Genomic DNA, 26,649 nt, shown 5'->3' on the forward strand with positions numbered 1-26,649 from the left:
TGTTGACCTCTCCTTGGGAAATGTCATAATTTAGTGTATTAAGGTATCATCTGATGACACCAAGTTGATAATATCTCGTGATGTATCATGACTAGGGACATGCAAAAGTCGCAAATATGGGATAATGCGAATTTTAGTGCAAATTCCGGGGTTTTCCCGTGAATACGTGAATTTCGTGTTAGTACCGATTTTCTCCAATTCATGGGCGATATTCACCTACTCAGACGTGATTTTCATCATTTTTTTCTTCTGCTCATGCTTCTCCCATGAAATTGTTTTTCGAGGTGTGTATTTAGGCCGTAAATTTTTCACTGCATTGGCCGCTTTCCGACGCAAGGAATTTCCGCGGGCCGCCGTTTATGTACAGCACCGTGAAATCCAGAGAGATGTCTCGTTTGAAAGCGGCCTGCATTTCATGGTGCCGTGCCAAGAACGGTGGCCAGCGAAAAGTCGTTGCGTCTGAAAGTAGCCTCAAGGTAGCACTGTGTGTATTTCATGCCATAGACACACCGCCGGGCCGTATTGAAATGGGTGCCTTGCTGACCGTCAGCAATGCCGTGCCGTCAACTGCATGATTCGACTCGTTTGAGGACATCCATTGAGACCAATGGTTATTTGAAAGCAATGTGCCGTGCCGTTGATGACGGCTGGAGCAAAGCCAGCTCGTCTGAAAGCGGCAAAAAGTGGCTGTGCGCCGTCTATTCTGTGAAATACACACGGAGCTACATTGAGGCAGATTTCAGAGACATTCTGGATTTCACTGTGCTGTGCCGTAAACAGCGGCCCACGGAAATTTGTCGCATCGGAAAGCAGCCCATGCAGGGAAAACAATTCATTATTTCCACAAAGAAACACATTCGAGGAAATAAGGTGACTTGTTTGTCAGCAGGACGTCCAAACCGTGTTCACACAATGTCTAAAAAGTAGCCAAAATGCCATGGGAATCTGCTGGTTGACTCACTCAAATTACTGGAGGCTGCAAACTATCCTAATGCACACACATTCTATAGAGAGTTTACCCTTTCCCTACTAACAACGAAAATATGCGGCAGGACGTTTCTTGATCCGTGAGACGAAAGCCGAAAATTTTCGACGGAGATTTTTCTACACAGGAGAACGAATGCTGAAAATATACATTTCCTTTCTCTCCCCCTTTTATGATGGTCGCTCATTAACGAAGTCTTAGTTTCGGGACGTAACTAGCAGGACTTAGGCCATACTCTCGAAATCTGGGAGCAGATACCCGGACCCCTCGTCTTATATTACCCCTCTTTGTGGTAAGGGACCGCAGACATAAAATTGTTCATTCGGTTAGTTTGCTAAATAAATGTATGTTCCTTTCTCAAAAAATATAGACTAAGAATTGAATTCTCTATCTTATGAGCAGGGTTAAAATATTCAAACAAAATTCTACCATAACTATTTACTAATATCTTTATTTCAGTATAAAAATCAACATGCAAATTGTTAATGCATTAAATCTGATAATATGCAACATGCAAATTGTTAATGCATTAAATCAGATAATACTGATGATAGAGCTTCGTTCAAAATTTGAAAATTCTTAGAACTAAACTAGGAATTCAATTGGAAGTCTGCAATTAACGTGCAAGCAACAATCATCCATATAGCTAATTCATGTAAACAAAGCATGAGTTTACAGCGAACCAATGCCGCTGGTAGGGTTATAAACCGCTAAAGGAGGGAGACCAACTGCCCTCGGAGTCCAAGATAATGCGAAGTCCCCACTAGGAAGGATCGAAAAAGAATGGTGTTGAGAGTGTGTGATTATCCGCAAGACCTTTCTTAATAAATGTCCAACATAAATGCTCCATACAGAGGGAACCAAAGAGTCTCATGGAGCTCAGTCCTCAATTCATGCTAAGGAGATAATTCCACCGTCTCGAAAGATTTAAGGAAGTTATAAGTGAGTCTCCAGAATATTTATATGAGTGCTTTTTTTTCAATAAAACCACTTATTACTTTTGCAAAACATGATAACCTCTAAAGCAGCTGCTGTAAAGACAATACCTATGCAGATGGCTAAAAAGGCATCAACCAAACTTAGTTCTCTTATGGTAGAAGACCTAAGCATAAAGATAGGTATTTGAAAAGATCTCAGTTTTTGATCCCCAAGAAGTTCCCACGACAAAAGTGAACCCTGAGGTAAAGACAAAAAATTCATTGCCTTGCGTCAATGGAGACAGAGAAGTTGATGTTGGGGTTGAGAGAATTACAGAAATTACTACAAAAGCAAAATTCCCAGGGTTCAGTGGATATAATTAAAGCAATGTAGGAGCTTAAGTTGTCTGAGACATCGTTTTTACCTAAGTGCCTTTAAGCAATTTGGACCCCTCTGCAAAGGTGGACTCAAAAGGTTTTTCTTCTGCTATAGCTCTGTTAAAACGCAACAGGCTTGATCCGGACAGAGTGAAGATGCTTTGCTTTCTGAGCAAAAATTTAAAAACTAAAAAAATCTAAAATTTAAAATCGCTTTCACCCAGTTACGCCTCAAACAATCAATTTAAAATCTGTAAAAGGAGATTAAATTTGTGAGACATCATTGATAATGATGATATATTTACAATAAAAGATAGATATTAAAGGAGATACTTTTATTTTAAATATAAACATGAGTGCTAATATTCTAAAGTAATACCGTTGAGGTAACATCACTTTTTGGGTATGTTCTGTTTTGAAAGTTAGCTATTATATTTTAATTACATAGTGATGATATGAAAGATGCTTTTCCCAACTGATTCTTTCACTGAGTAATAATTTTTTAAGTGGTTGTCTTGTTGCCTGGAATCAAACTAATATTTTTCTTGGAGCCTATGGTGTCAGAATCGATGGAATCTGTATCGGTAGAATCGAAATCGAAATGTCAGAATCGGGATCGGAATCGTTAAAATTTTCAAATCGAGCCATCACTAATACCAATGTTTGATAACCTTATCATAGTTTTACTTTCTTATTTAATCAGTCTTTTCCTTATCTCCTTTTTTCACCACATTAGAATTCTACAGGTGATTTAAATGGGCCAGGAAAATTAAAAAAAAAAACCTTCAACTTCTTGATATATTTGACAGATTCAGGCTTCATGTAGTGGAAGGTATCCATAACAGAAAAACTGTGGTACCTTTCCATAAAATATATTTGCCACGCATTGCACATTAATTGTGAGTTGAAACGCGTGTAGTGGTGTATAAATTTTGAGGTGGTGCTGTTTTTCTATTCTATTCTTGAATTTAAAATTATTTTCTAGAGAATAAAAAAAATCCATTACTGTCTTTATTTAACTGTATTGGTAACTACCATGCTATAGGCACTTCTCACTGATTTCTTTTTCTTACCTCTATTCTCAGGCTGACTGCCGAAGAATATTCCCACCTCGTTGGCAACCTTCCCGTTGTGTTGGATGCTCACGAGCAGCTTCTCCGAGGCCTGGAAGCCGAGCTGAATTTGGAGGAGAGGCAGGAGCCCGGAAGCCCTTGCCGAGTTGGTCGCCTCTTCCTTTCATCTGCCCAGGTGCTCAAGACCGTCCATACCAATTACTGTGCTGGCCACCCAAGGGCTGTGTGCCTCCTGGAAAAATATAGGCAAGTTCTGCATGCATATTTTTTCCTTTTAAAAGTTAACCTTCTATGAACTAGATGGGCAAAATTAAATCCCAAGCCACACGTGGTCTCACAGACCCTTAAGGATATCTCCTTGTAACTAGTTCTTTCCATGGTTTGTCAGTTTCTCTGCATAATTTTTCAGAGCTAGGAAAATTAATCAAATGTTGATGTTTTGAGAACTAGCATGGCCATATGTATTTTTGTTGTAAGTTTAAGTGGGAGAGGAATGTATTTCAATGGGGTGCACCTAAGACAATCTGCCAAGCATTTCTTTTGGGTTTAAATCCCTTAAACTCTCCCTCTCGGATTGAAACTTCTTGGCCTTGGTAATGAGTTGTCAATTTTTTTAAGGAATAAAAGAGTACAGTGAAACTTGGTTAGTACGTTCCTCCTTAGTACGTTTTCCTCCTTAGTACGGCGATTTCCCTCGGTCCCGGTACCATCCGAACAAAATACAGGTAAAAGAATTTGGTTAGTACGTTTGAAAAAATTGCGCTTTCCTGGTTAGTACGCTCAATTGCTTGCCGTGACGCAACCCGCAATGCGTTCTCTAGTGTCTTCTTAAGGTTCGCAAACGTCTGAATTCATGATTTAATTTATTATTATTAGCCATTAACATTCTTCCATTCATTCCACATCTCTTTCTTCTACCGTAATTGATCCAAATGCATTTCTGAATTCTTGTGACGCGCTGAATAATAAAATACGGCCATTTTTCGGGAATGTCTGACTATGAAAAACTACAGCCAATAAAAAGCCCCAATTTTCCCCACTCCGAGCTCCTCACCTTCTGTTGCCTTTGAAGCGCTTGGGAGTGCCCACTGCTGCGCACAAAGTTCGTGAGTGGGCAATTGTTGCTATTGCACGAGTTATCATTGGTTATCATGATGAAGAAATGAGTCTTAACGATATTAGACAATTCCCACATTATCTAAAGCAGTACTGCTCCATAAACTCGACGTCGTGCGTATTTACTTGACTACTGTTGCGGGAGCAGACGATCCTCTGGATCTCCACGCGAAGCTTAGCTTAAAAATACTTGATCTCGGAACGAAAGCAGACGACATTAGACAAATTTAGAAAGTAAATTTCAACTGTTTAATATAAAATTTTCTTGTTATTACGTCGTAATCTAATAATCTTGCGTGTCATCAGTCGATATATCGATCGATTTTACAATCGAAATGGTATCATTCCAGAAGCGAATGTCTACGGCTGTTGTCGTAATTTGAAAGTCAATATAATTTTGCCCAATTTTTATGATGTTTAAAAAAACCAGTTGACTTACTCCGGGTTGTTGTTATATTCTCCGAGTACGCTGTGAGAAAGAAAAATGACTTGTCTGAGCTTCACTCGTCCTCGTTCTGTAAATATATATAGGATAAATCACGGGAGATAGACGCCGTAATCATGAAATCGTCTAGGGATGTCCATGAAAAATTGCGATTTTTATTCACATGGTATTGTTTTTCAATGTAGCGCTCATTTTCTTGATTTTAAATGTGAAAAGAGTTCAGGGAGGCGATCCTATGAGAACTACCGATAGTACCGTATTTCTCCGAATATAGTCCCCCCTTTTTTTCCAAAAATGGCCGCGGAAAAGTAAGGGGGGGGGACTATAATCGAGTGTAATCCAATTTAGCATACTAAAGGTGACCATAAAGTAATAAATAACGGCATAATGGCTAATGTTCTCGTAGTCTTTCTATTTGAGTATATTTATAAGGATTATAATCGGAGATATTAGTAAATACTGCCACGTTTTACCGGAAATTAAGACAATTTTTACCACAAATGTTGTACAGATACGATTATTCCGATTCAAATAGCATATCGAATATGCGTTTTCACGGAATCCATCGGGTAGCCGCTAATTTTTCTTGGAAAAGTATTGTTAGAATAATTCAATCCACACTGATCACTTAATGACGCAAAACAGTAAATAATTAAAATGAAAACTAAACACACACTATCATTACATTAATCGAACACTAGAATTGAATCAATAGTATATGTACCCGTCGCTCATTTAATAACTACACGATTTAAATAATTGCGAAAAATAAACAGATAAAGTGAACCTTTCGTGACGATTTAGCATTTCATTGCGTCCGTAGCTACTATACGTCCGTGCGGTTCGTGTTTACAACCACTGCCTTTCACAGAACAAGAATGCGCAATAGGTGATGCATTTGTTTCTGAAAAGGCGCAATAATCGACGACTTTAAACCAGAAGCGCCGGCATTACTGCATTTGATCGAAATACAGCGACTCAGCATCGAAAGTGTAATCAATTTATTGAGGAATATCTTCAATTCGTCAGGGTAAATAGGATCGATAAATTACGTCGCATAACGTTTCGCAATTATTTCCGCGATATTTTCTTTATTAAAAATAATTTTACGTTCAACAGTGAGGTGATGGATCAAGTAGAAAGATGAGGATCAATCCTGCCGCGGATTAGAGGCCTTCAAAGACGGAGTTTCGATGCCAATTTAAAAATAGCCGTTGCAGAATACGCCGTAAATCATAGTATTTACAGCGCTAGCAAAGCGCTAATACATCGCGGAAGTCATTTCGGGGGTCTCGATGCGGCAGATTCAAAGAATTAGAGGAAAATATCGTCGAATTTGTGCGCAAATGCAGAGCAGAAGCTCTTTGTGTAACTTATGCAATGATTCGCGACGAGGCATTGAAAATTGATATAATTTTTTTTCAGTTTTAATGTTTGTTGGAAAAAGTTTATTTCTTAATTTTATTACTTTGATATTTGTAAGTCCTGTAGTTTAATTGTTTTGCTTAGCAGGCATTTGATAGCAATATTTTTATAATATTTATAATTTATTTAACACAATTTTATTTAGATTTCCTAAATTCTTTAGGTCACTTGGATTTGTGATGACTTGATGGGTGTGTTACACTGGATCTAAGGAAGTTTCAGGGCCAAATGCAATACTGTTTATGGGCTTTAAGTTAAAGCTTATATATTGACATTGTCTGTAGTCATTTGGAAATCAAAAATATTAATAATTTGTGAAGGTTTAAAAAATACAATAGCCTTGGATACTTAAAAAAATTTCTCATTTCTTCATTACATCTGGTTAAGGAACTATAAATTACTGATACATGCAATGGATCACAACATGTTTTAGGTATAGTTATTTTGTTGTGATGGAAAATATGTGAACAGATTTGTTCTTAATCTTCACAGAAAATAATAGTTTTTATCGAATCTAGAATGTTAACTTGCTAACCACAGAAAAATTGCCTTCCTTTACATTTTAAAATTTTTCCCAAAACTGAGGTCTCAAAATTGGGGGGGGGGACTATATTCGGGGGGGGACTATATTCGGAGATATACGGTAATTGTAATTATGACGACTTTTTCACTGATTGCAATAACCCCGACTGCTATTATTTACTTTCCTCGTTAGTACGTTTTCCTGGTTAGTACGTTCATTTTTCGTGGTCCCTTCAGAAACGTACTAACCAAGTTCCACTGTATTTACTTTGCAAGGTACTTCATTTGCGTATCACTTTCCATGGAAAATGTGTTGAATTAAAATGTGCTGGCTTAGGTGGGGGCGGGGTGAAGTCCTTGCCTGCCAAACTACAGGTCGTGGGTTTGAGTCTCACCTGGGTAGGTTGCCCCTATCCAGAATATAGTTGTTCATGTATGTAGGGAAATTGCAAACTTGTTATTTTTCCTGGATATACACAATTACTGACACCACTTATTTTTTATTAGAGCGCGATCCGGGTTTCAATGAATTATCATCATCTTCAGGCGCTAATTATGATGGCGCTAAGATGATGATAATTCGTTGAAACCCGGGTCACGCTCTGATAAAAAATAAGTGGTATAAGTAATTGTGTATATCCAGGAAAAAATTATAATGGAATACCACAAAGTAAACCAAAAGTTAGTGAATTTTGCAAACTTGTGAAACACGAATGTAAGAGGTCAATATATGCTGTTTTCTGTGGTATGGAAACAGAAACAAATATTTAAAAAATGAAAGTGTTAGAAATAATAGCAACTGTATTAGTTTGTCATGGCTCACTTGTATGGATGGGTTGTAATCATACTTTTTATGCATAGGCAGTCCGGGACTTTCGCACATAATGCATTCCTGAAAGCGTGTGCGAAAGTCGTACTAATTAGGGGTTGTGTTACAGCAGAGCGAAATGACGACTAAAACCTTTTATTTCACAGATTTTATTTTTATTAACCAATCTTTAATCATAAATTAATAAAATTCTACACATTATGTAATTTCTTTTGAAGATATGCAGAAATTGTAAATAAAAGTTAAGAAAAAAAAGAATTCGGTTGGGTCCAGAGTGAAACTTCCTCTTGGTGTTTAAGTTGACATTCCACTTATAATGTCCACGTATAGATGAAAAGACATACCAAGAAGCATAACAAAATGCAATTGTTGAACCCTCAATCTTGATACCTTTAAATTTTTACGTCAAAATTCCTCAGCATCTCGTCACGGTATATCTTGTGATTGCATATCTCCGCCTGTATATGATTTCTATGAGCAGAGGCAAATGTTTCTATTTTCCAAGTTAGTGATATTTATCCATGTTCACAGTGGTGGATGTTTTGGGGAAGGATAAGGGGGTTATAGCCAATTTACACTGAATAGAAAGGTAATTTTGTTCGGACCCCCACTACTGCTGTGAGGTTACCCCTTACTTAGCCACCCCCCCCCACCCTCTTTTCCCCATCTTGGATCTGCCACTGCATGTTCATACTACTTTAAGAAGGGATTGTGACCAAAGGTTATTAGCTATATTTTAAGTTTATGTTTTGTTAATTTATTATGTTTTTGCTGAAATGTTTTTTAATTTCTCATTCCCTAAAGGTTGCAGCATGGTTTAGCATGGGTTGTTTGAATCATCAATCTTTCCACTTTTTCCGCATCCTTCCATGCCTCTTTTTGCCAAAAAAAGTATTTATCCTGTGTAAAAAAGTAATGTCAAAGTCTGGCAAAGCTCATGCTGTTATGGATTGATTCCATATTTTGCATCGTCTCTCCTTCTGTGCAGAGATGAGCTTGGTGCGTACATGGAAAGCCGTGGCGCGGCTCTTCCAGGCCTCCTAGTGCTGACCACTGGTCTGAGCCGACCATTCCGACGTCTGGATAAGTATGCGGGAATGCTGCAGGAACTGGAGCGGCATCTTGGAGAAGGACATCCGGACAGTGGAGACACTCAGCGTTCCGTCTCCATTTATGGGGAAGTCGCTGTGAGTATTTTAACTCTTGAAGTTTAAAAAATTCAGACTGTGAGTGTGGTTTATAATTGATCTCTAATCAGTTACTTACACTTGTCCAATTTTGATTAAATTTGACTCATGCATCCGAGAAGGTGGAAGGTAATTGAGTGTAAACCAGATTTTATAAGTTTTTAAGTTTATAAGACCTTTCGACCCCATAATGTGGGTTCTAACACAAAATCTGATTTTGCCTTTTGAGATTTCAATGTTAAAAAATTGAAAAAGTCTATTATGATATAATTTATATAAAGTCGATGGTAATAATATTTTGTGAAAACATTTTTGCAAATGGAAACCCTCGAGCCAGTTGTGCATGGCAAAAATTGAGTTTTATTTTCATTTTAGTAGGGGTGACTTAAACACAGGATATCAATATCCGCATGTTTAGAGCAGGGGTTTTTCTGGGATGAGCTCCATATGTTTAATTGCTCGCTTGATTTTACAATTTTTCTTCCAATTTTTAGTCTATTAGATAAAACACTCTGTGAAAACTCGTGCTTTGTGCGACATTGGTCTTATTCACCTGGCTAGGGAGAGGGTCTAAACAAGGATAGGCTTTGCTCATTGCATGGGAGGCGTGGGATTTTGTGTGTTCACCCTGTCTGAGAGGAGGAGTTTTGGTGGTAGGGGTAGAAATTCATGGGCAAAAATAATTAAATATTGTTAGAGCTCTCAGCAGCTTTAAAAGAAGAGCACATTTCCTTATTGTTCGAATCTCAGAAAAAGGTTGAAAATATAATTTATGTCTTGATGTGAGACAAATTTAATTATAAGCTGAACTCATTTCAGTATGCATTGGTTGAAAGCGAGATATTGTGCAAGGGGTTAAGGCCTTTTTCGACGTGGAATGGCTTTCAGTTCATTTTAAGTGGTTTTGTTATGAGTGGGTCCCCTGTTTAGCTGATGAAACACTAACAAGGAACATTCACGAAGTGTACTCCGCCGATTTCGTTCAAATTTGGTAGGATGGTAGTGTTCCATAATTAATGGAAATTTGCAAAATTTCCCATGCCCTTAAGCCCTGTGGCCCGAGATATCTGCATTCAAAGTTGCGCGCCGGCCACCCTTTTTGAGGCGAGGGGCCCCTCACTCACGGGCCGGCAGCGAGGCGTCCCTGCCGGCAAGCGCTAGGGGGAAGGCCTGCGGGCGGTCCGGGCGTCAGCGGTCTACCATCCTTACGCTGACAAGAAGCGGAGGAAAGATAGAAATTATGGATTTGTAGGCATCCAAGAATGACAATCACCTTAGCCCAGTTTCCCTATAATTTATAAATGATAAATGCAGATTATTTTCCCGTGACCGATTGACAAATTTCCATAAAAAATAATAAATGTAGTTCAAAAGATGCTTACTCTGTATACGTCTGCGGGGAATTTACCCCTGCCAGCAAATTACGATGTTTATCTACTCGTAATGTCGTAAAGGGCAAAATTAATGTTACTCATAGCGAATTTAACGCTACAGCATTTTAGCTGCATGCAGATTTGCGTATTAAGTAGATGATAAACTTAATCAATTAGTATTGTAGGAAAAAAGAGACATTCAACATGAATTTTGGGGGAAGGCGCCTCCAAGAATTATCGGAGTAACAAATAATTAGATTACCGCATCCTATATTCCTTCACGTATTTAACATCAGGCAAATAGTACCTTCACCGCTTGAAGACCGGAAAAACCAGGGTAAATTGAAGTCTTTGAGAGGGTAACGCCTCCTTTTGCTGTGAACCGACACCAAAGGTCGTCTACGACATATTAATTTCCTCTAACCCTGCAGTGAATGCCAGTGGATTAAGAAATGTCTAAACTTTTTTCTCATTCTCTTTTGAGTCCATTGAACTTATTTACGCACAATGGCGAGGAACTACATACTCATGTGCCAGATTTTACACTCTAGGTGGATTGAAATCCGTTTTCGTGACTGTGACAATGCCGAACAGTCGAAGACCTTCGACACTCATTAGCTTGGGTCCGACCAGTAGCGACTGACCCAACGCCGCGGGGGCTCTCCCTTCGGTCTTTGTTTGCAGTTTGGGACGGGAAACATAAAAATGCACAATGAGAAGGCGCCCGCTTCCTTTCAAATGTTTCCCTCACGTTCACAGTTTACCCCACCCTCAAAGACTCCCACAAATAATGTCTTGACCTTCGAATATCCCCGAGCCTATAGATAATATTCCTTTTAGCTTGAGGAAAAACCCAATCGTTTACCCTCACCCCGTGAAGGAATAGACACAAAACCCTACATTTAGCACAGGCCACTCTTTTTTTTCTCTTTCTGGGAGGATTTACCAACATTCCGTTATTTTAAAGGTGCCATTAACCAAATAAAGTGAAGATACCCGAATTTCCCATGAGTGATCTGATTCAAAGACTTCCGATCACTTTCAAATAATGTATTCCGTCCCCCTCCGTCTTCATCTCTGTTTATGGAGTCCTGAACTATGAACCTCGTGGAAGTCTCTCCCTTGCACAACTCTTAAATGAACCCCAACCATCAAAAATCCTTAAGTTTTCCGCTCTAATTTTAAATACCTACCATGCAAGGCAAAAATTCACATTAAACAATGAAATCCCATTCAGAAGTGGAATAGGGCACAAATTTTTCTAATTTTTTTCAGCGAAAAATGGTGAAAACATTGATACTCAAAATAATTATGAATCAATCATCTATTCTATAGATAAAATAATAACAAAAAATGGCGCTCTATAGTGTTTTATTTTTCACAGTTGTGATGTTCATTGAAAAAATGGTGAAAACAGCATTTTTTTGCACAGATAGCGCATCTGATGAATGTCAAAAAGTTGCACCCTTGTTCTTCAACTATAATATCACATCTATCCTTCATAATATTACTATCGAAGCAATAATCAACAGGCATAATATGCACTTCTGGTCTTTCATTCGTGTATCCCGCTCGAAACCAGGAATAGCGAATGAAATTTTTGAACAAAGGAGCGGAGAATTGTGAGTGAGTCAGAGATTGAAGTTTCAAAATATTATTTCTTTGAAATAAATTTAAGTCTATTTGGTCCAGCAACACACGGTCGGAGAATTTTCTCACAAAATTCTTCCACATTCGGAAAAAATACACATCCAACGGCTGTATGATGCCTGTAGTTTTGGGCGGTATTTGCTGTATTTAAAATTGAAATGATCCTGTCTTCATGGAAAGAATTCCTTCTCCGTCATTAAATGCACTCCACGAGTCGACCAAGAGAATTGTGTCCTTTTTTAAATTTGGAAACAGCACTTTACCAAAATACTCTTCTAGCAAAATGGTTTTCGTCAACAAACCGGAATTAGAAGCCACGACGTGAAGATTTGGAGCTTTGAACACAGAAACATTTTTTGGAAAAATTCCACCTTTCTCCTGCAGGCAAATAAATAAAGGAGAGAGAAGTTCACCATCCATCGAGATCGTCGGCTGTATCGTATACGAATGGGTCGTCGCTCCGAGGGACTGTACCGTTGACTCCACCGTTTTCACTCCTCGGAAATGCAGGGTTCGTCCCGAGTGTAATTCTTTCTTAAACCCACTCTGGTCAGTATTTAAGAGAAAGTAATTTGGCTTCTGGGCCAATAATAGCCGGACATCGTTTACAAAAGAATGTGCCTTTTCGGATGTCTTTTGCCAGTCAAAGTTCTGTTTCCGAGAAACAACTTTGGTAACTTTCCTAGACACTATGTTATGCGATTTTTTAAACTTCCACAACCATCCTGTTGAAGCAGAAAAATTTTCTAGAGGATTTGTCATTTTGCCATTATCTTCATACGCCCACCTTCGTAAGTCACTATCGTGCACTATCAGGAAATCTTCTTTCGCTCTTCTAAATCTCTCTATTAAACATGAAGAAATTGCGTTCAATTTCTCCCTCCGAGAGCCAGCTTGATTAATTTGCTCCTCAAACCGGACAAGCTGTGTTCTTGAGGTCACGAACCTAAAACGGTGCCTGACAGTATCTATCTTCAGTGGCCCAGTTTTTCCGGACTGCCAGTATTCCACTGCCATCTTCTTCTGTGACATACTAATATCACCCTCTTTCTTCCTTTTCAATGGAGACGGCTCGTACGATGTTGAAGAAGAAGGAGAAACATCGTCTCCATTTCCATCTGCACTGTCGCATTCATCTTCGCTTACTACTTCCTCCTCTTCCGTCCTCCCGTCGAAGTCAAAAATTAGATCCTCCTCTACCACACAGGATGATTCTTCGCTTTCCACACAGGACTTCAAGGAATCTGAAAATGGGAAAATTTTATTCAACAGGGAAAAATAAAGAATGGATGGGATGCGATTAACTTCACCGTAGTTACAAAAAAATGAAAAAATAATGAAACTTACCAGCTAAAATTTCCGCCAACTCGATTTCGTAATCAGTAGGTTGTTCTGTGGAAATCCATGCAGTAAACTTGCTGTCCAATATTTTTATTACATTCCTAGGATTGATCACCATTTCGATGAAAATAAAAGGAACGGCTTTGCAGCTCACTCGTCTACAAAATCTCTTGCTTGTTCGTCCTCGTTCGGAGTTCACTTTGCAAATGGGTAGAAAAAGCATTTTTGCTGATTTAAACAGAGGTACCGAAGACCCTAGCGTCATTCGCCTGATGGAGAAGCCCTTTTGGTTTTCCCATTCAGCCAACAATAGTTGAGGGTGGAAGAAGTGGGTTTTATGACTCCTCTCAAACCCTTCTGAAAATCTTGACTAGAAGCAGGAGCCGCAAGGGTATGTGTACAAATTTAAGCTTTTCAAAAATTCCTCGAAAACATTGGCCATCGTTTAGTCCTCGGATCACCCACCGCTTCTTTCGTCTGTGGGAAGATAGTAAGTAGACCGCTGACGCCCGGACCGCCCGCAGGCCTTCCCCCTAGCGCTTGCCGGCAGGGACGCCTCGCTGCCGGCCCGTGAGTGAGGGGCCCCTCGCCTCAAAAAGGGTGGCCGGCGCGCAACTTTGGATGCAGATATCTCGGGCCATAGGGCTTAAGGGCACGGGAAATTTTGCAAATTTCCATTAATTATAGAACACTACCATCCTACCAAATTTGAACGAAATCGGCGGAGTACACTTCGTGAATGTTCCTTGTAAGTGCAACTCTATTAAGTTAATAAGATAATAATAAAGTCTAGTTTGGAAAGGTGTAAACATGTCAGGAACGTCCCTGAAAGTGCAAGCAGTTGGAATACTATTCAGAAATTTGTTCATAAAAATTGATTTCAGCCCAAGTTAATTTATTGGAGCACTTTTATTTGAAGGCATCTCATTAAAGATTGATGACATTAATACAAATCTTCCCAGATGCTGTGAATAAATCATGAACGCAGCACAAGCTCAAACAGCTTTATTCGTGCAATCACCCTTCCAAACCTTCGATTTTTGGCTGCCAGGTGTCGGGCACTTTGCCTTTATTCGTCAAACCTCCCAAAACCTTCTGAACCAATCCCAACCCTTGCAGAATTCATTGTGCCTATCAAAGGGAGATACTCATTCTTATTGTTCTACCCCAAAACCATCGGCTTCTGAGTATGCAGAGTAAAAATGTCCAATACTTGCACATCTGGCCTTAAAAGTGAAACAGTACCCTTCAAAAACATTGTTACAAATTTGATTCTTAGGAAAAGTTTTAATCAAATTAATAATAATATATTAATATTTTATTTGTCCAAAAACTATTGGTACTTGGTACAGTAGACCCTCATTAACATGAACAACGTTATTACGAAGTTCTCGTTATTAAGAAGCGATTCGTTGGTCCCAACGAAAAGGCCTATCCAATCTATACTAAAGAAACGTTATTACAAAATTTTCGTTATTACGAAATTGCAAACCTCAGTCCTGGTCACGGCAATTTAAAAATGAACTTTATTACGAAATTCCTTGAAAAAGCAATGGCATTTAGGTGGATATACACAATGCTACGTTATCATCATTGATCTATTTTCAAGTTCTCTTCTTGTACTGTGCCCAAGGGCATCAATTTTGGTTCTTTCTTCAGTAGGAGATACTCCAATTGCACGCAACATCATATAATAAGCTTCATTCCTGAGGAATTATGGTGACCCACTCATTAACACTCGTAAATTGGACGTACAGTTGGTCCTCTTCCTAAGCACATTGGGTTTATGAACTCTCAGAGATACGAACATTCGAAAAATTCAAGCACGCCCAAAATTTCAAATTTGGCACCTTTGGGTATGCTGACGTGGCATCATGTGGCGTATAGAAACTCAAACTTTGGACATAATCTGAACAAAGTATCATTTAATCCGGTGTGAAGTTAGGAACTGTTCAGCGTTTCGCCCATTCTTTCTTCCCGTGGAAAGAGAATTTTTTCAGCTCCAGCTACATTGCAAGCTAGATCAGTACGTTACAATTGTAAGTTAACGTGCGATGGTGATGCAGTGTTGCCTTCTGCAGGATAACCACTCTCCTCGATGCCTTGTATAGGTTTATCAATTTACGAGCAAGGTCTCAGAACACATATTCTTCATGATGGATCGTTTATATTATACTCTTGACTCTGAAGATCATAAGTGCGGGAGATTGGAGAGAGAAGAAATTTTGACAAAGTATGTTTTTTTTTCTTTCAACGATTCCCCAAAAGAAACGTTCACATGAACTTCGTTATTACGAAACTCTAGTTTTTCAGTCAAGAGAATTTTGTAATAACAAGAGTCTACTGTATAACACAAGTCAAGATGTGTAAAATTAAATTACTCTGACTGTAAAACCAATAGCTAGAGGTCCGTGAATTTCGCGGGACGCGATATCGCGAAATAACGCGAAATCGGTAAGTTAAAACGAAATTTCGCGTTATTTGCGATTTTAGCTGGATTAGCGAAAAAATCATATCTAATGAGTCGTAATCTATTAAAACTAGTGATGGGTCGGATCGATTCCTCGATTCTTCGATTCCTCAATTCTCGGCCAAGAACCGGAATCGAAAACGAGTACTTGCCAAGGCGAAAAATCGATTCCGATTCCAGCAGTACTTCAAACAACAAAATATACGACCGCATTTCCAACAGTCATTTGAATTTTCGCGCCACGTAATCGTAATAACAAAACACATATCTTCTTGGGATGTGCGAGTACTCGAAAATTCAAGTCGATCGAGTAGTTGGTACTCGACTCGAGCGTTTCGAGTAGCATTACGGATGTCGAGTCGAGTAGTTAAGGCTACAGAGCTTTCGAGGCTAGTAGGTCCAGCAATCTGCCGACAGGAAGCGCTATCATGAAACTCGTGTATTAATGCAGTTTTTAAAGCCGATAAGTCATTCTAATGCCTTGGCCTGGTAGTTTCAGTCTGCCGAATACACTATTGTTGTTGTCGATGTAGGCGCCGAATACCTTTACGCCAGCCGCGGCGGCCGATCGTCTTCCTAGTTCCTACCCCGCGCTAACTGGTCCGAAATCGGAAAAAGCTTGAATAAAGTCCAAAATGACCTTTTTGGGGATAAAGACTGGAAACTCAGCGTAAATACTCATAAATCATCAGCAAATATTGATTTATATGCCATTTTACATAATTGCGAACCTTTAGTGAGATACAGAGGCCCAAACATGACCAATTTTTCAATGCCACACGAGATATCGTTTTTCCTCAAAATCCTTTGAATTTGTCCAAGTGGTTTTCCGTTGATATGAGTTTTGTGGAATAAAAAACGCAATATCCCTTTGATCTGGTGCTTTGCCTATACTTTCAATGACTTTTGAAGATTTTGGCTCTCATCTGTCTGGTTTTACAACGCAAAATGGCCGACCCGTTTTTCACGTGGAATTTGACATTAAGTAGACATTATCTTTCGTTTACGAAAAATATAACTCGGAAAATTTGAACCACAATATAAAGTAGAGATTTTTAAAGAGTACTAAGTAGAAATCTTGAAAAAAAGTTTGCGACGAAGGAAATAAGAACGATTTTTCAATCGCGCGTCAAGGCTGACCTACACGCCGCGGACCTCTGAGGCTCGGTAACTGGGGCCGATTTTTAAGTTTTTTAAAACATTAGTCCTGCAAATCGTCATTTAAAGCATGGATAATCGTCTTCATTGACTTAAAACAATAAACTGAGGATGTTAAAAAGGAATATGTATAGATCGACTAGACCATTTAGCGCATTACTCGAGTGAAAATACTAAGGATTGGATATTTTTCGGAACCATCCCGCGCGTAAGAAATATGCCTCGGGTATTGAAGTAAAGTGAAGAGATTAAGTCAGCATGCTTAAGAGAGAGAAAAATGAACTGTTTCCGTGAAAGGCAACAAAGCGATACCCTTTTTCCCTTTCCACCCTCGCCGAGGAGAGTCGCACGGTAGGGGGAGTTTTCACCCCACAAGGCTCTTTTAGCCTTTTTTATTACTGCGTCCGTCCGATGTAATATTCATTTGCAGCGTTTAGTTTCTTTCTTGAACTTAAAAAAGCAAGAGATTTTAAGGTTGATTGAATGACGTGAGAAGTATAGCATTTTTTTTGGCTCTACAAAACTAAAGTTTAGTTCTATAGTTGTTCGCTTCGTCCACTTGAATTCCATTAAGATTCAAGATCCAACAAATCGTTGATATAATTTTTAATAAAAATTCCAAAGTCTCCAAAATCTTGCAATTTTGGTGGGAAAGTACTTGCCCAATAACACACCTGTGTAGGAAAAGGCAATTTTCTGCAGGAATTAATACTGTAACATGGAGAAGTCAAAACTTGCAAAAGATTTGGCTGAGCATGTAGAATAATTGGATTTTCTGCTTGAGAATTTGAAAGGGCCAAATATTACATGATTCATATACGTAGTATGTAATCTTTATTACAGCTATGAAAATTCCTGTACTCAGGGCTCTCCCTTGTAGTTTGGATATACAGTAAACTCTTGATTTTACGAAGTCAGTGGGACCGGAAAATCGGCACTTCGTAAAATCGAGTTTCGTAAATTCAAACTTTTTTCATAAGTCACGAAAAAAATGTTCGCTTTTGTTTCTTCCGCCGTTTTTTGTCTTTAGTGGTCTTATTTAAATGTTTTTGGTGGTTATTCTCTGTATAATTCATAGAAAAGGCTTTTTGTTATCGATTTATGATGTGAAAAATCGTTAAATAATTATACCACCATAAAATTCCCATTTCTTGTTCATACTTCAACATCAACGATCGCTTAAGAAATTCCCGACCAGTTTAGAAAACGTAATCAAATAATGAATTGCAAAGTTTATTATAAGAATTTAATGTTATAAATTTATGGTTAGGAGCGAATAACAACTATTAAGTTCGCGTAAGATAGATATTTGTTTCCAGCACCCACGGAATGTTAGCGGCAGCCGGCCTAACCGCCATTTATGTCGCCCTCTATCGCTCAGTGACGAGAAAAAAAAAGAAAAACGAGGGCCTCCACCCGTTTCCTAAATAACCTTCGTAAGTTAATATTTCGAGTTACTCTGTATATTCAGTTGAATGTGCTATCTTTTCCATTGGTTATTTTTGTTGAGATTCAGTTACGATTCTAAATTTCGTAGGATATGATTATCTTCTGGCGAATATTTGAAGTAAATTCTGTTTGAGCTCTCCGTCCGGATACTGCGCTCCATCATCTTCGCAGACGTTGCTACGAAAGACTTTATTCTTCATCCGGACCATATTCTTCATACCTGGTGTGAAGTGCTATGTTCATACAGTATTTCTCTCTCTTCTTTTATGCCGACTGGAGCAAGGTTCCAACCGGAAAACGACAGGAGAAACATCTTCCATTATCGGAGATATAAAAAGGGAAACGTTATTATCCGCATTGATTGTTTTTCTACAAGAGATGTTTCATCATTTCTCAACATGTGTGAAGTATTGGTTCACTTGCGTGAATTTCCAAAAATGACACGCAAAAACCTGTACATTCACCTCATTTACTTTTTGTGTCCCTTTCTCCTCCGTATTGAAAGTTATGCAAAGAATCATTGACGTAGAGAAAAGATTTTCTTAGCTTTAGCACTAAAAATAGTCGCGCAATAATCGTAAATAAATATAGTGAGGAAAGAGCAAAGAAAATAATTTCAATTGAAACGTCAGCAGAAAAGAAGAGAGGGAATTATAAGCGCGGCACCATTTCCCTGATAGTGGAAGATACTTCTTCAGCCTCTCTCCGGTTAATAACTTACCCCCGTTGCAGGTAAAGATGAACCATGCCCTTCTCCACAATCGGGGAACGTTCCCAGTGGGTGGGGTGAATAAGAGTGGGATGGGGATTGCCTGAGGAAAGAAGTGTGGTCAGCACAAAGGAGTGGTGAACAGTGGTGAAGGGGGCAGGAGAAAGAAGGGTGGGGAAATGGCCTTCAGCTCTGCCTCAGTCTACGTTTGGGGGCCGTATTTTTTGCGACGCACTCGACCTCTGTCACCTTAGGGGGGAGGGAGTGAATGGGAAATGCTGGGGAAGGAGGGGTTTGGGATGCGTAAGATGGGTGTCAGCAAGAGCAGCAGAAGGTCGCGGGAGGAAGTAAACAAAGACTTTGGAAAGAAAGATCTCTCGGCATGGGAAAACGGGGAGACGCGCGAGAAGAAAGTTCACGGTTAGAAGTGCGTCTTCATTACGAGTAGACTGAAAAATAAGTTGGTGGTTAATAGAGCCCAATACTTAAGATATTTAAGTTGTTTATTCAGGAAGGCTATTATATACACAACAAGATACTACTAAAATATCAATTATTTTTTTCCTTTTCGCCCTTCTCCATCGCCGCTTCCACCATGGTTTCTCACTTGCATAAATGGGAATAAAATTGGGGACCTAACTCGTTAGCCAGATCAATATATCTTAATGTTTGGAGGGCAGCGGGTACTTCTTTTTTATTTGGTGAAATTGCTTCACTTTCATCTTCGTCGTCACTGCTATTATGACTAGTCCCGGCCGCTGCTTCTTCCGACGCATGTACCGGCGTCCCATTGTCGCAAGCCCTGAGATCATCGTCAAGGGCAATATAATCGTTTGATGTTGCGCGCTGTGCTCTTCCTGCTTTTTCCAAGAATTTTTCAAAATCATCTTTTAAGCCTCTAATATCCTCCGCGATTTTATCCGCTGCTGCTTCCTGAATGTATAACGTAACGAATCAACCATAGCCGTGATATTATAGCAGTAGAATTACTAGTAGGCTAGTTGTATCAATTACCAACCTCGAGAACATCCTCATGATGCGCTATCAAAGGGAATCCGGCCGATATCCAGCAATTTGCGATTGTAGTGGAGGAAATAAAGTACGTCTTTGAACCGTGTTTCTGCGATGAAAAATGACAATTTTATTAACTTGGCCATTTTAGCAAAGTTAACAAAGTCGTTATTCCTCATCGCAGAAACATGGTTCAGAGACGTACTTGAATGCCTGATAGGCAGGAGTGCGATGCAAACAATTATTTTTGATGATGGCATTGATTGATAGGTTTTCAAAATGCAGTCAGAGCGGTCACTTTTGGGGAGAAAAGGCCCCACGCTCGGAGGGTCGAAGAGAGGGGCCAGCGAGGGTTAGCTCGTCGAGGAAAGGGTCCCGGATTAGGGACCCTTCAAAGTGCTTCGGCGAAAAGTAGTCAAGTAGTCTTCGAAGGACGTTCACAGCAGCCTGCCTTGCAAATGTACCAGGTACGTTCACAGCAGTGCAAAGGGTTAATTAGGAGTGTACAAAATACCCCGCTCGACCTTCCTGACATGTTAAACTACGAAATATTGTCGATGCGATGTTTACGAATAGGCACGTAAATAGGGGCATTATATCAGTCGCGATATTTTAATTAAGTCCTACTTCCCCTAAATTCCCACCGTGAGGTTTTAGGCGAACCCTTTCTCTCCAACGTTGCACTGTCATTTACGATTTCACACTTTTGATGAACCATAGTTGGAGGCGCTGATTTTTTTTAGCTACTTACGCCGGCGTAACTAGTTTTGTTGACAAATATTTCGCCATAGTTCGTATAAACGAATGCCTTCTGCTCCTGGGGACCGATCCGAGGTTCGTAAATTCGAGACATTTCGTATAATCGAAACTTCGTATAATCGAATAGCACCATGTATTTACCATAGGCTTTTCGCCGGGACCGCACTATCACTTCGTATAATCGAAAACTTCGTAAAATCCTGCTTCGTAAAATCGAGAGTTTACTGTATATATATATATGTTGTCGACATATATGAGTGCCAATACTCTTAAGTAATACCTATCATGTAACACCACTTTTCAGGTATGTTCTGTTTTGAAATTTAGCTATTATATTTTAATTACATAGCAATGATATGAAAGATTCTTTTGTCAACTGACTCTTTCACAGAGTAATATTTAAAAAAGTAGTTTTCTTGTTGCCTGGAATTAATTGATATTTTTCTTGGAGCCTATGGCATCAGAATCGATGGAATCGGTATCGGTAGAATCGGAATCGAAATGTCAGAATCGGAATCGGGATCGGAATCGATAAAATTTTGGAATCGACCCATCACTAATTAAAACATAAGCCTTCATTGTTTAACGCTGCCGGCATTCATTTGCTCTATCTCATTACGATTCCCAGGTCAATAGGCTCGTTTAGTCTCGCGCATAACGCATCCGCGTAATATCACGCACTGTGGTGATTTATCCGCCAGAATTTGCCGTTAAATTTATCACTGCCTCTTTCTTATCTGAAGAATTAGATATTATGAATTAAAAATGCGCGGAAAGAAATTTAGCGCGGCCGCGGAGGAGCGGAAATACAAGCTCACGCGCCCGATACGCATCAATGCCGAGCAGTAATTCCGGCGACTCACCGCGGCGCATTAGACTGCGTTATTGGATAACTTGTTGCAGGAATATCTTGAGTATGGGTCTAATGTAACAATTTCGTTGACTTAAACACGGCCGCTGGCCGGCACGGCCCACAGCGTGGCAGAGAGTCGTCTCGTCTGAAAACGGCCTGAATTTCACGGCGTCGTGACGTGAGCGGCGGCCGGCAAAAAGTCGTTTCGTCAGAAAGCGGCCTCAATGTAGCACTGCCTTATTTCACGCCGTACACGGCGCACCGTCGGACCGGATTGAAATGGGCGCCGTGGTGACCACGGCGGCCGTCAACGGAACCGTGCGTCAACTGCGCGATTCGATTCGTTTTAAGACATCCATAGACACGTAAGGTTATTTGAAAGCACGAAGCGCTAGCAGTTGGGAGAAGGTAAGGAAGGAACAGAAAGGATAAGAGGATAGAGGATTCTCCTTATTTGCAGACGGATCATCGAATATTCAGCTCTCCACTGAGCTACAATGCAAAAAAATCATTTTGACATTGGCCAAATCTAACACCTAATTCTTCAGGTGAGAAAGCGTATCATTCTAGATGCTTCAGGATCGATAAATGGGAAATAATTTCTCAAGTTTCTTTGAATCCGATTATGTTTTGTTATGTGCGCCTCTTTCCCTGCCTTTCCTGACCGATTGGCAACAGCTGTAATCAAAACTAAGCGACTTTGTTGTATCTAGCTGCTGTCCCACCTTCCCTCAGCACCTGGGTGAGGGGTATCGAAAGGGAACCCACGTCATGAAACATTTCAGACAATTTGTAAGTTATACGGTACTGCAGCTACCCAGCACTCAGTTTGAAAACACCACCGTGATAGGTTGTGTTTTGGGGTTAGACTGTTTTTTTATCGTAGTTCTAGCTTTAAATAGTGAACGAAGGATAGGAATTTTAAAATGCCAAAAGCTAGTGATACTCTTCACACCTTCCCAACTAAATTCACTTACTCTGCAGGGTTGAGAAGGATTTTACGTGAAAGACAGAGTATTACTGTGCAAAGTTTGCGATAAAAGATTTTAATTCAAAAGATGTGACACTTTGTTAAAGCACATCAGTAGCGATACACATAAACGTGCGAAAGAAAGGGGACCCACAAAACGACAGCTATCCTTTGAACACACAGTCAGTCACTCAAAGAAAAGAAAGGAGGAGCTTGTTGTTGCTACTACAGAAGTATTTTTAAAGGCTTGATTTAGTGTAGAGAAACTTGACAATGCAAAAATCCCGGAATGGCTCTCGAAGTATACACATATAAGGTAGTGGGGATTTTGCCGTTTGCTGATCGTATTAGCCAAGACTGCATACTTGAACCATTCATATACCTTGAACCAATATAAATTGAACCACTTCTTTCATGTTGTTTTATCAGAAATTTTGTGCTATCGAAATTGTGTTAAATGTTAAGTAAAATGTTTAATAAAAGTATAGGTATTAATGAAACGTGTACCATAAAATAATAAAACGCCTATATACCGGGAAAAATGTAACATTATAATAACACCACCAAGATTTTCTATAACACCGAAATCATATGGTTTTAAAACGAATTTTAGCAAAAAATAAAACCACTTTCACGGACCTCTACCAATAGCAAACACAATAGACTGAAAATTCCATTTCTGTTCTCAAGAAGCACTTAAAATGTAAATACTCAGGATAATGATTTGTGTAAGTATTCATTTGCAGAGCAAAACAATTCTCCTGAATGAAATTATGAGTGTATGTCATTTATTGGACGGCATTTGTTTTCCTACAGTCTGGCTGCTGTGCCCTCCGTCGTCAGAAAGAATTGGAGCTGGAAGTGCTGAGGGGAGGCATACGGGGTTGGGAGGGGGAGGATCTGCATACTCTCGGTGAAATTCTTCACATGGGATCTGTGGCTGTGGGCCCTGACCACCGTGATCGACATTTGCTCCTCTTCCAATCAACCCTCCTCATCCTCAGTGCCAGCCAACGAATGAGTGCCTTTATATATGAGGTAGAATAACAACAGCATTAATTAATATGGGTCGGTTCCAATTCTGGTTCCATTCCTGGCATTTGGTCATGTTCTAAATCAAGTGTTTCATATTCATCACTTGATTTTCAAAAGGCATTAATGGGCAATTCCATTGAAATTCATGTATCAGGTGTGGTGGATAAGTTTCACAATGAAATATGGATTATAGACATTTATGAATGATTTACAAATTGGCCACTTTTAATTTTGTTAAGTTAATTTTTCATAAAGTTGCTGCCATTTGAAAAATAACAAAAATAGCTTTTCTGGTGAGCTGAAGGATATTCAATTTTCATGTCTGTAACTTGATCAATAATTTCTAATTTCAAGGCTAGTTTCTTGTAAATTTCTTCTGGAAGCCATTGCTTTCTATGTTCTCTGATTGGTTAGAACAAAGTTTTAAATCCATCAGGAAGAGTAATATAAATTTCACAATTGATTTAGAATTTCCAAATTCTGTCAACTCTCACTGGTCTATGACATGCATTTATTGAGAAATATCCTTGCTGGTGACCCCTCACTTTTCTTCAAGGTCAGAATGAAATTGAATGGAATTGTTACAATGATATTCCTACATTGTCATAAAAAAAACTGCCTATATCATAAAATAAGTTCTCACTAGTACCTGCTTCCATAAAATCGCCCAATTTCTGTATGTAATGTAAATTATGCTTAAGAAAAGTTTTCAAATGTGATTTTGTGAAAATTAATTTAGTACCGATTTTTTTTGGACTTTGTTTAGGTTCCGATTCTCATCCCAATACCAGTGTAACTAAGAACCAAAGAATCGAGCTGACCCTTCCCTAATATTAGTAGTTTCATTTGTCGTGAAGATATGTTAGTACATATATAAGACCTTTCAAAGAGATACTTAAAAATAAAAGGCCTATAGAGATGGTACATTAGACATTGTTATCAGTTTATTTTGTCATGGTCAAGAATTTCTCAATTTATCTTCAAGAGTAATGTGCCATCAAATTTTTTACAAACAATATTGCATGATAAATTATGCACAAATTATCTCATATAATTATTTAATAGGATATAATTAAATATTGGAATACAAGAATGAGGTTCTATTGTTACATACTTATAGGGTATGTATCTGCAACCAAAATTGCAACTAGTTTTGTTTTAATTCTTTGGAGTAAGAGACAGAAAATGAGTTTAATCTTCAATTCCTGTCACTCATTCTTTATTTTGCTAATGTCTATAAGCTATGGGCAGATGGGAGACATTCCTATCCAGTCAGAGTTTTGATGTTTGTTTTTTGAAATTACGATCATATAAACATAAGACTTTTTAGGTCTCTGAATGAGGATGTTGCTCCCAACTCTTGCTTATCAACAAAAATGAGTGTTTGGATTATAGGCGGTCCCTGACTTTTGTATGCAATGCGTTCCTGAAAACGTGTGCGAAAGTGGAGTGCACAAAAGTCAATCCATTGGTTTCTTTACTAATTAGGGGATATGTTCCAAAAGAGCGAAACACTTATGCTGAAACCGTATTTTTTGAGATTTTATTTTCATAAACACATTCAATGGGGGCCCGATTTTCATGAACGGCGTCAGAATAGGCCGATAAAATAAGAAAGAAAAATAGAGAGGTTTTCGTGCCATAACTTCCGTTCAAATGCTGCTTTTTACAAGGGGCGCACACGGGTCGAAAGAGGGAAGCTTGCCAAAGGCCATGCACACAATCGGAAGACTCGGAAGTGGATATTAGTTACGTACGGAGGCGGAGAAAGGCCCCCGTCCGACCGGCAGAGCACGTCAATTGACGAGACTACGTCAACTTGGACTTGGACGAGACTACGTCAGTTGACGTCCTCCGCGTTGAATGAGTTAACTGAGGTTTAATAATAAAATTCCTTACATTATGTATTTTCTTTTGAAATTACACTGAAAATGTAAATAAAAGTTAAAAACAAGAATTCCGTTGGGTACCGAGTGAAACTTAATCTCAGTGTTTAAGTTGACCTTCCACTTATAGATTAACAGGTATGCCGCCTTACAAAAAATATTGGGGGGGCCCAAACTGGGGGAAATTTTATAAGTAGTGAGTTTTAAGTTTATTAAGCATATTAGAAGAGTCATAGGATCAATATTAGAACCCTGATAACTCGAATCTCAATATCTGGACCCTTCGGGAAGAATCGACAAGCCTGACACATTTTTTCCTCACACCCATAACGAATTTTGAGGGGGCTTGGGCCCCAATGGAGTCGACGCCACTGTGGATAAAAAGACATATCAAGAAGCATAACAAAATGCAATTGTTGAACCCTCAATCTTGTTGCCTTTAAATTTTTATGTCGAAATTCCTCAGCATGTGACATCCCGTCACAGTATATCTTGTAATCGCGTATCTTAAGCATTTTATTCAAAATAGACAAAAGACATATGAAATTCGGATAATTTTTCCTGCAATATCATTGCTGAAGGTATACATGTCATAAATGAATTTAACAGCACTCAAACAGATAAACACAATTAGAAAGAAGCACTTTTATTTACTAATTTTATTGCAAGCCATTTGAAGGTGTCCAGTCAACTTTATTGAAAAATCTCTCCAATGAAAACTGAAGTACAGCTTTCTTCTACCGTTGATAAAGGAGCCTTTAGTAGGCAGTGTCTCTCTCAAAAAAATCACCTTGATCAAAATCAACGCTGCCCTCAGTCGCATGCGTTCGTATTGTCCTCGTATACTGCTATTTGAAACAGTTGAATGTTAGGATGTGCAGTAAACATAGGGGGAATTTCAAAAAATGACAGACAAACATTCAAAAGTCCAAATTTAGTGTACGAAAGTCTAGTAAAAGGTGTTAATTGTGAATTGAAAGTGTGAATAGTACAAAAGTCAAGGACCACCTTTTTTGCAAATATAATTTTATATGCAATAAATAATAAAATTTTATATGCAAAGTGATTATTTGCTGCTTACAGAGCATTTATATGGACAAAAATGTGT

The 26,649-nt window shown here is 39.0% G+C and overlaps 1 protein-coding gene across 3 annotated transcripts in view; it reads left to right on the forward strand.

Annotated features, from left to right (window-relative positions):
- LOC124167856 (rho guanine nucleotide exchange factor 7) overlaps nucleotides 1-26,649 on the forward strand; it is a 67,461-nt gene that overhangs the window by 5,116 nt on the left and 35,696 nt on the right. For all 3 annotated transcript variants that reach the window (XM_046545905.1, XM_046545907.1, XM_046545904.1), the window contains exons 5-7: nucleotides 3,366-3,599; nucleotides 8,679-8,877; nucleotides 23,437-23,658. In XM_046545905.1, the coding sequence (XP_046401861.1) occupies nucleotides 3,366-3,599; nucleotides 8,679-8,877; nucleotides 23,437-23,658 (655 nt within the window). The remainder of the gene's footprint in view (nucleotides 1-3,365; nucleotides 3,600-8,678; nucleotides 8,878-23,436; nucleotides 23,659-26,649) is intronic.

Source organism: Ischnura elegans, chromosome 11 (genome assembly GCF_921293095.1).
Source record: "Ischnura elegans chromosome 11, ioIscEleg1.1, whole genome shotgun sequence".
NCBI classification, from domain to species: domain Eukaryota; kingdom Metazoa; phylum Arthropoda; class Insecta; order Odonata; family Coenagrionidae; genus Ischnura; species Ischnura elegans.